This window comes from Colobus angolensis, unplaced genomic scaffold, assembly GCF_000951035.1.
Source record: "Colobus angolensis palliatus isolate OR3802 unplaced genomic scaffold, Cang.pa_1.0 Scaffold9, whole genome shotgun sequence".
Taxonomy (NCBI): domain Eukaryota; kingdom Metazoa; phylum Chordata; class Mammalia; order Primates; family Cercopithecidae; genus Colobus; species Colobus angolensis.
The window spans coordinates 10,112,233-10,122,874 of NW_012122931.1; the positions used below are offsets into that span (position 1 = coordinate 10,112,233).

The 10,642-nt window shown below is 46.4% G+C and overlaps 1 protein-coding gene across 1 annotated transcript in view; it reads left to right on the plus strand.

Annotated features, from left to right (window-relative positions):
* The first annotated feature begins 6,784 nt into the window (after positions 1-6,784).
* HSPA5 (heat shock 70kDa protein 5 (glucose-regulated protein, 78kDa)) overlaps positions 6,785-10,642 on the plus strand; it is a 5,517-nt gene continuing 1,659 nt past the window's right edge. The window contains exons 1-7 of the mRNA XM_011931383.1: positions 6,785-7,282; positions 7,381-7,612; positions 7,986-8,123; positions 8,753-8,865; positions 8,958-9,348; positions 9,464-9,701; positions 9,983-10,150. Of these exons, the coding sequence (XP_011786773.1) occupies positions 7,161-7,282; positions 7,381-7,612; positions 7,986-8,123; positions 8,753-8,865; positions 8,958-9,348; positions 9,464-9,701; positions 9,983-10,150 (1,402 nt within the window). The 5' untranslated portion in view covers positions 6,785-7,160. The remainder of the gene's footprint in view (positions 7,283-7,380; positions 7,613-7,985; positions 8,124-8,752; positions 8,866-8,957; positions 9,349-9,463; positions 9,702-9,982; positions 10,151-10,642) is intronic.

Below are 10,642 nucleotides of genomic sequence, written 5' to 3' on the forward strand. Positions count from 1 at the left end.
GGTTTCACCGTGTTAGCCAGGATGGTCTCGATCTCCTGACTTCGTGATCCGCCCGTCTCAGCCTCCCAAAGTGCTGGGATTACAGGCTTGAGCCACTGCACCCGGCCTATTCTTATTTTTCTTTTTAAGTTTGCATGGACATCTCTAATACCGTATATTACCTTACTTGATCATGACAACAGTCTTGGCCAGACACTGTGGCTCACATAATCCCAGCACTCTGGGAGGCTGAGTCAAGCGGATTGCTTGAGCCCAGGAGTTGGAGACCAGCCTGGGCAACATGGCAAAACCCTGTCTCTACAAATTATACAAAAATTAGTAGGCCATGGTGGTGCATGCCTGTAGTCCCAGCTACTCAGGGGGCTGAGGCGGGAGGATGGCTTGAGCCTGGGAGGTCATGGCTGCAGTGAACCATGATGACACCACTGCACTCCAGCCTGGGTGACAAAATAAGACCCTATCTCAAACAAACAAACAAAAACCAGCCTTGTTAAGTGGCAAAATTATATCCATTTTACAGACTCATAAACAGAGCCTCAGAGAGATTGACAGTAAGTAACACAACTGGAACTCAAATACAGTTTTAGTCCTTCCAAATCCTGTGGTCTTGCCTCTGTTTTACATTATCGGACACAGTGTGCCCTCCTAAATGCCTTCTGCACACACAAAATGTGATAGAAAATGCACTACTTCTACATATGTGTGGAGAAGGGAAGGTTCTCTGTTATAAATTTACTTTTAGAAACTGAAGACAAAGAAGGAAATTAATTGCTAGCACATTGTACTTTCAGAAGTACAAAAAAAAAATGCATGACTTATACCTACTATTGCTTGTGGCTCAGGTGTTAAGGTGACACTGACACTTTTGTTTTATTTGAGAGTTGTTTGATGAAGGGTGAATAAATTATTCTTAGCACCTTAATAAAGACATCTATGTGGGCTGGACACGGATGGCTCACTCCTGTAATCCCAGCACTTTGGGAGGCCAAGGCGGGCAGATCACGAGGTCAAGAGTTTGAGACCAGCCTGGCCAACATGGTGAAACCCCTATCTCTACTAAAAATCCAAAAATTAGCTGGGCGTGGTGGCATGTGCCTGTAATCCCACCTACTCGGGAGGCTGAGACAGGAGAATTGCTTGAACCGGGGAAGCGGAGGTTGCAATGAGCAGAGATCACACCACTGCACTCCAGCCTAGGCAACAGGGCAAGACTCTGTCTTGAAAGAAAAAAAAAGACATCTATGTGACCAATATAGGAATAATAAGATGTACCATTTATTTTTTATTTTTGAGAAGTGTTTTCCTCTGTTGTCCAGGCTGGAGTGCACTGGTACAATCATAGCTTATTGCAGCTTCAAACTCCTGGGCTCCAGTGATCCTCCCACCTCAGCCTTCTGAGTATCTGGAACTACAGGCATGCACCACAATGACTGGCTAATTTTTAAATATTTTCACAGAAGGACGCAATCTCTCTGTTTTGCCCAGGGTGGTCTCAAACACCTGGCCTCAAACTTCCTTCCACCTCGCCCTCCCAAAGTGGTGGGACTATGGGCATGAGCCACTGTGCTTGGCCTTACTTCTAAAGTTTCTTCTCACATTGTATTTCTATGATTAGTAATCATTACCACTGTTCTACAACCTTCATACTACTTTCACATACAATATCTCATTTGATTCTTGAAGCAGTCCAGTAAGGTAGGCAGGACAGAAATTCCTGACATTCAATAGATTAAGAATCTGAGGCTTGGCCAGGCATGGTGGCTCATGCCTGTAATCCCAGCACTTTGGGAGGCCGAGGCAGGCAGATCACCTGAGGTCAGGAGTTCGAGGCCAGCCTGGCCAATGTGGCAAAACCCCGTCTCTAGTAAAAATACAAAAATTAGCCAGGCATGGTGGTGCGCGCCTGTAATCCCAGCTACTCAGGAGGCTGAGACAGGAGAATCACTGGAACCCGGGAGGCAGAGGCTGCAGTGAGCCGAGATTGTGCCACTGCACTCCAACCTGGGCAACAGGGCAAGACTCCATCTCAAAAAAAAAAAGAATCTGAGGCTTCGAGAAACTGGTTTTTGTCAAAGTTATGCGCCCTATCACCTAGTTGAATATTCCCTCCAACAAACCATATGGACAATTCTCAAGTATCAGGATCTAAATGTTAATATCAAATTCGTAAATTACATAGGTCCTTTCCTTTTTCTTCCTGCTGTATGCCTTTCATTTATTATTAATCCTCTTCCACAAAGGAATATTTGAGGGCTAAATAACATCCAATCCTAATAAGTCCTACCTCTGCTTAATTAGCTTTCTGACATCAGGTGGGAAATGGAAAGCAATTTTTTTTTTTTTTGTCAGAGTTTCACTCTTATTGCCCAGTCTGGAGTACAATGGCACGATCTCAGCTTACCGCAACCTCTGCCTCCCGGGTTCAAGTGATTCTCCTGCCTCAGCCTCTCGAGTAGCTGGGATTACAGGCATGAGCCGCTATGCTGGGCTAATTTTGTATTTTTAGTAGAGATAGGGGTTTTCCATGTTGACCAGGCTGGTCTCGAACTCCTGACCTCAGGTGATCTGCCTGCCTTGGCCTCCCATAGTGCTGGGATTAGAGGTGTGAGCCACCAGACCCAGCCTGGAAAGCAATTTTCTTACCCATAGGGGCACAAGTGAAATGGGCTGGTTTAAATTTCTGGATAAAAATCTATATTTGCATATCACGCATTATCAAAATATTTACAAAATGTGTAATTGGAGCTGGATGTGGTGGCTCATTCCTGTAATTGTCACACTTCGGAAGGCGGAAGTGGAAGGATCGCATGAGGCCAGGAGTTTGAGACTAACCTGGTCAATGTAGCTAGACCCCATATCTATGAAATTTTTTTTTTTTTTTTTTTTTGAGACAGAGTCTCACTCTGTGGCCCAGGCTGGAGTACAGTGGCCAGATCTCAGCTCACTGCAAGCTCCGCCTCCCGGGTTCACGCCATTCTCCTGCCTCAGCCTCCCGAGTAGCTGGGACTACAGGTGCCCACCACCTCGCCCAGCTAGTTTTTTTGTATTTTTTAGTAGAGATGGGGTTTCACCATGTTAGCCAGGATGGTCTCGATCTCCTGACCTCGTGATCTGCCCATCTCAGCCTCCCAAAGTGCTGGGATTACAGGCTTGAGCCACCGCGCCCGGCCGAAAATTATAAACTTTAAATTAAAAAAACAAAATATGTGACTATGTCCTAAAACAAAATGTAAGTTTTTTTTTTTTTTCTTTTTAGACAGTCTCACCCTGTTGCCCAGGCTGGAGTGCAGTGGTGTGATCTTGGCTCACTGCAACCTCCACCTCCCAGGTTCAAGTGATTCTCGTGCCTCAGCTTCCCAAGTAGCTGGGATTACAGGCCACCATGCCCAGTGAATTTTGTATTTTTATTAGAGATGGGGTTTTGCCCTGTTGGCCAGGCTAGTCTTGAACTCCTGACCTCAAGTGATCCACCCACCTTGGCCTTCCAAAGTGCTGGGATTACACGTCTGAGCCACCATGCCCAACCCAAAATTATAAATCTGAAGCTCAAGACAACAACCTATAGAAGTTAACAATCCAACTACCAAGGCTCAAATACTGGCTCGTTATCTTAGGTGTACAATCTCCTGGGCAAGTTGCTTTACCTCCTGGGGCTTCAGATTCCTTCGCTCTAAAATAGGGGTAAGAAAAAAATGCTTTCTTTTTGTTTGTTTTTTTTGAGATGGCGTCTTCTTATGTTGCCAGGCTGGACTGCAGTGGCGTGGTCTCAGCTCACTGCAACCTCCGCCTCCCCGAGTCGTTCAAGCGATTCTCCTGCCTCTGCCTCCGAGTAGCAGTAGCTGGGACTACAGGCGCAGGCCACTATGCCCAGCTGATTTTTGTATTTTTAGTGGAGACAGGGTTCCACCATGTTGGCCAGAATGGTCTTGATCTCTTGACCTCGTGATCCGCCCGCCTTGGCCTCCCAAAATGCTGGAATTACAAAAAAATGCTTTCTTAAAGGTTTTTTTTTTTTTAGACGGAGTCTGGCTCTGTCACCCAGGCTGGAGTGCAGTGGCGCGATCTTGGCTCACTGCAAGCTCCGCCTCCCGGATTCACTCCATTCTCCTGCCTCAGCCTCCCAAGTAGCTGGGACTACAGGCACCCGCCACCATGCCCGGCTAATTTTTTTGTATTTTTAGTAGACACGGGGTTTCACCGTGTTTGCCAGGATGGTCTCGATCTCCTGACCTCGTGATCCGCCCACCTCGGCCTCCCAAAGTGCTGAGATTACAGGCGTGAGCCACTGCGCCTGGCTGCTTTCTTAAAGATTAAAAGAGATAATGCACGTGGGTCTTTAGCACAGTGTCTAACAGTTAAGTATTGATAACTTGACATGGATACTATTTTTGGCATTTAATGTTCAGCAAGCTAGTTTCCACCGTGTACTTTCCTATTCATAAGTGACTGTGCTTTGGAATATACTAGAAAATATGTAAAATGTTTGATTTTAAAAAGATAAAACCACAATATACTCAATTACCTTTGGAAGTTAGCCATGTATCATTTTTCTAAATCTTACAAAAAGGAGAGTTACAAAAGGTTACTCTGTTAATCAAGGATGAGGCTGAAATTGAGAGTTCGGTTTTTTTTTTTTTTAATGGAAATGGACTGCGATATAAAAAAAAGTTTGATTGAAATGCAAGAAGCTGTAATGTGGTCAAATGATGATTTCTATCTTAATGCTGGACTGATGCAAGCCAAAGAAGGGTCAATGTTGCCACAGGATTACAAGCCCTCCTGAAAGAGATGCATGATGCAACCCCTGTAGTGAACGGAGTCAACGCTGAGTCACCAGTCTAACCTTTGAAGAGCACTAAGGAAAAAGAAAATTCTTGAGTACTGAGTCACAGGCTCAATATCTTAATAAAGTGTGTTTAGGATGTTTTAGTGGTATCTGGACATAGTCTACCCATAAATCTCAAATATTTGGTATCGGAGTTTTGCCCTTTCCATAGTAGGTCCTCCAAAAACATTTGTCAAACAAATGAATTTTTTTTTTTTTTTGAGATGGAGTCTAGCTGTGTTGCCCAGGCTGGAGTGTAATGGCGCGATCTCGGCTCACTGCAACCTCCGCCTCCCGGGTTCAAGCGATTCTCCAGCCTCAGCCTCCCGAGTAGCTGGGATTACAGGCGCGTGCCACCACGCCCAGCTAATTTTTGTATTTTTATAGAGATGGGGTTTCACCGTGTTAGTCAGGATAGTCTTGATCTCCTGACCCCGTGATCCGCCCGCCTCGGCCTCCCAAAGTGCTGGGATTACAGGCGTGAGCCGCCGCGTCCCGCCACAAATGAATTTTTCGTTTTAAAGTTAAGAGGCGAGGCACAGCGGCTCACGCCTGTAATCCCAGCACTTTGGGAGGCCAAGGCGGGCAGATCGCTTGAGGCTGGGAGTGCGAAACCAGCCTGGCTAATATGGTGAAACCCCATCTCCACAAAAAAATAAAATACATACAAAAATTAGCTGGGCATGGTGGTGCGTGCCTGTAATCCCAGCTATTCAGGAGGCTGAGGCAGGAGACTCGCTTGAACCCCGGAAGCGGAGGTTGCAGTGAGCTGATTTTTCACCACTGCACTCCAGCCCGGGGGCGACAGAGTGATACTCTGTCCTGAAAAAAAAAATAAAAGTATTAGCAATAGAATGAAGTTCACCTGGTTATCAGTCCTAACTCCATCACTCACCAGCTCTGTGACTTATTTAGTTGTTTAATATTTTTCAGTCTCAGTGTCCTCATCTGGAAAATGGGAAATGCCTACCGAGTACTGAACTGTCAAGACTAAATGACACATGAAAAGCACACTGAACCATGCTTAGTCTACCGTAGGCTTTCAGCAAATAGCGGTCTCTGTTATTTTTTGCAACAGGATGTTATATGAGGCATTATCAAGGCGATTTTCGCCTGTCAAATGTGTTGTCTGTGTACACATCAGACCTTTTCCTGAAATTAAGGTAGAAAAGTATCAACAATAAGGGATGGGGAAAGTCTTGTAAATGATAACCTCAGCCCCAGAGGGAAACAATGGGCAGCGGAGGGGAAAATAAAGGGTGACAAGTTAGAAAAATTAGACATCCAAGGTGGGAGGGCTGGCACTGGAGCGGGTTGCCACAGTAGGGAGGAGACTCAGAGCTGAAGGCAATTCCTTTGGCCGGGCTTGTCCTGTGATTTACTGTGGGGCAGAGCCATGTGGAGAGGCCTGGTAAAATGGCTGGGCAAGGGTGCAGAGGGGACGTAACTGGCAGGAAGGAGCCATGATTCGTGGTCGAACAGAGTCCAGACTAGCTCGACCTGTGAGCAACGAATGGCCCTGAGACTCGCATACCCCAATACCGGTAGTGGCCGTGAAGGGCAAAGAAATGTGTTCTGAGGCGATCCCAGCATCTAAGCTGCGACCGGTCTACTAAGAGACTGGATGGAAGCTGGGAAGAGAAAGTTGCTTCCCGCTTCGGGATGAAGGATGGAGTTGGGGAGAACAGGCAGTAGAGAAGGAAAAGATTCAGATCCCACAGCCCCGGGGGATCAGTTGTGCTGGACCTACTCCGACCCCCTAGGGCCCGGAGTGAAGGCGGGACCTGTGCGGTTACCAGAGGAAATGCCTCGGGGTGAGAAGTCGCAGGAGAGATAGACAGCTGCTGAACCAATGGGACCAGTGCATGGGGCGGATGTTATCTACCATTGGTGAACGTTGGAAACGAATAGCAGCCAATGAATCAGCTGGGGGGGGCGGAGCAGTGACGTTTGTTGCGGAGGAGGCCGCTTCGAATCGGCGGCGGCCAGCTTGGTGGCCTGGACCAATCAGCGTCCTCCAACGAGCAGGGCCTTTACCAATCGGCGGCCTCCACGACGGGGGTTGGGGAGGGTATATAAGCTGAGTAGGCGACGGCGCGGTCGACGCCGGCCGAGAGAGTACAGACAGACCGACCGATTGGGGTGTTTCGCTAGTGTGAGAGGTAAGCGCCGCGGCCTGCATTTCCAGACCTGCCCTTCGCCTGGTTCGTGGCGCCTTGTGACCCCCCCGGCCCCTGCCGCCTGCAAGTCGGAAACCGCGCTGCGCTCCTGTGCTGCGGCCTGTGGCCGGACTGCCTGCGACGCCCTGCCTGGTGCTGCCCGACTGGTTGGCAAGATGAAGCTCTCCCTGGTGGCCGCGATGCTGCTGCTGCTCAGCGCGGCGCGGGCCGAGGAGGAGGACAAGAAGGAGGACGTGGGCACGGTGGTCGGCATCGACCTAGGGACCACCTACTCCTGGTAAGTGGGGTTTGCGGATATGGGGGGACGGGGCGTAGCCGCCTGGCCTGGCGTGAGAAGTGCGGTGTTGATGTCCCTCTGTCGGGTTTTTCTGCCAGCGTCGGCGTGTTCAAGAACGGCCGCGTGGAGATCATCGCCAACGATCAGGGTAACCGCATCACGCCGTCCTATGTGGCCTTCACTCCTGAAGGGGAACGTCTGATCGGCGATGCCGCCAAGAACCAGCTCACCTCCAACCCCGAGAACACGGTCTTTGACGCCAAGCGGCTCATCGGCCGCACGTGGAACGACCCGTCTGTGCAGCAGGACATCAAGTTCTTGCCGTTCAAGGTTCGACCGGGTTTTTCTTGTCCGGTTAGAGGACGGGTGGGTGGTGGGAGTATTTAGAGTTATAAGTCTCTGGAAAAGTGTTGAGACATCAGTTGAAGGCTATAGACATGATGTATGTAATAACTTTAATAATCTTAGTGTGTTACAAAACTTAAGACAGTATAGTTGATATCGTACTCTGTCTACAATAGTTTAGGAATAAAAGACCGATTAAAACTGAACTTTATGAGACATCTATACTCCCTGAAGTATTTCTAGTCAATTTGCAGCCCCAAGGGACCGAAATAAACCAAATTGTGGGGATCGTACTGGGTCTTTTAAACTTTGAGATGTCATTGCATCTGTGTCTGAAAACAATAATTCTTTAAAATAGGTGGTTGAAAAGAAAACTAAACCATACATTCAAGTTGATATTGGAGGTGGGCAAACAAAGACGTTTGCTCCTGAAGAAATTTCTGCCATGGTTCTCACTAAAATGAAAGAAACCGCTGAGGCTTATTTGGGAAAGAAGGTAAATATTTCTAGAACAATGTTAAGTATTTTTTGATCATTAGTGTTCTTGGTTGGCTGTTATGTATAGAAGCCTTCATGGCTTCAAAAATTTTAATCAGAATGGTATTCATGCTTGTCAGGTCGTTATTGAGTCCTTTACTATAAGCCAAACAAAATAGGCTTTTCATGTATTATTTAATGCTTACAATTCCAGGAGCATAACATTTTATATGTTATACTCATCAATAAATTGGCTTAAAAACTAAAGTGATGGTTTGACTATATATATATGTTTTGAGAGGGAGTCTTGCTCTGTTGCCCAGACTGGACTGCAGTGGCATGATCTCAGCTCACTGCAACCTCTGCCTCTTGGGTTCAAGCAGCTTTCCTGCTTCAGCCTCCCAAGTAACTGGGACTACAGGCACACCACCACACCTGGCTAATTTTTTTTTTTTTTAATTTTCAGTAGAGTCAGAGTTTCTTCACATTGCCCAGGCTGGTCTTGAAATCCTGACCTCTGGTGAATCCTCCTGCCTCAGGCTCCCAAAGTGCTGGGATTACAGGCACAAGCCACTGCCTGGGCAGACTGTAATTTGAATAAGGGTTAAACTGTGTGACAATACACTTAATTATCTTTTATCCTTTTAGGTTACCCATGCAGTTGTTACTGTACCAGCCTATTTCAATGATGCCCAACGCCAAGCAACCAAAGACGCTGGAACTATTGCTGGCCTAAATGTTATGAGGATCATCAACGAGCCGTAAGTATGAAATTCAGGGATATGGCATATTTGCCAAATAGTGGAAATGTGAAGTACTGACAAAACTTTTCCCTTTTTAAATCTCCTAATAGTACGGCAGCTGCTATTGCTTATGGCCTGGATAAAAGGGAGGGGGAGAAGAACATCCTGGTGTTTGACCTGGGTGGTGGAACCTTTGATGTGTCTCTTCTCACCATTGACAATGGTGTCTTCGAAGTCGTGGCCACTAATGGAGATACTCATCTGGGTGGAGAAGACTTTGACCAGCGTGTCATGGAACACTTCATCAAGTTGTACAAAAAGAAGACTGGCAAAGACGTCAGGAAAGACAACAGAGCTGTGCAGAAACTCCGGCGTGAGGTAGAAAAGGCCAAACGGGCCCTGTCTTCTCAACATCAAGCAAGAATTGAAATTGAGTCCTTCTATGAAGGAGAAGACTTTTCTGAGACCCTGACTCGGGCCAAATTTGAAGAGCTGAACATGGTATGTTCCTTGTTTTCTGCTTTGCTAATGAGATCTCATTAGACTCTGAATTCAGGACATTGCATCTAGATACTTAGATAACAGACATCATGGTAACCATGTCTTTTTTTTCTAGGATCTGTTCCGGTCTACTATGAAGCCCGTCCAGAAAGTGTTGGAAGATTCCGATTTGAAGAAGTCTGATATTGATGAAATTGTTCTTGTTGGTGGCTCGACTCGAATTCCAAAGATTCAGCAACTGGTTAAAGAGTTCTTCAACGGCAAGGAACCATCCCGTGGCATAAACCCAGATGAAGCTGTAGCGTATGGTGCTGCTGTCCAGGCTGGTGTGCTCTCTGGTGATCAAGATACAGGTAGGTCATGATCGCAGCATCTTTCACAGTGATTCAGTAGCTTGATGGAAGATTCATTAGCTATTGCTTTAGAAAATACCAGAATATGAGCAACAAAGTCACACATGTAGTAAAGGGTATAAGTGAAGACAAGACTGGGGTAGTCTCAAGATCATTAGCAACTGTTTAATTCACTGCCTTTAAGATGTGTGTGTTACAACCTAACCAAATGCTAGAGACACAAACTTTACATAGCTCATAGGGAGAACTTGAATTAGAAGTTAAATAACTTATCCTTACAGGTGACCTGGTACTGCTTGATGTGTGTCCCCTTACACTTGGTATTGAAACTGTGGGAGGTGTCATGACCAAACTGATTCCAAGGAACACAGTGGTGCCTACCAAGAAGTCTCAGATCTTTTCTACAGCTTCTGATAATCAACCAACTGTTACAATCAAGGTCTATGAAGGTAATTACTTAAGTTTGCTAATATGGCTTTTTTTTTTTTTTTTTTTTTTTGAGATGAAGTTTTGCTCTGTTGCCCTGGCTGGACTGCAGTGGCATGATCTCCGCTCACTGCAACCTCCATCTCCCGGGTTCAAGTGATTCTCCTGCCTCAGCCTCCAGAGTAGCTGGGATTACAGGCATGGACTACCATGCCTGGCTAATTTCTGTAGTTTTAGTAGAGATGGGGTTTCACCATGTTGCCCAGGCTGGTCTCCAACTCCTGACCTCAGGTCATCTGCCTGCCTCTGCCTCCCAAAGTACTGGGATTACAGGTGTGAGCCACCACGCCAGGTCTATCAATCATGGCATGTTTTAAAAGAACATGACTTAATATGATCTATTGAAATGGCAAGGGAACTAAGTAACTGCTGTTTTCAGATGGGGGTCTTAATTTGAATAATGTTTTATATCTAGATATTTAGTATTCCTTTTTTTTTTTTTTTGAGATGGAGTC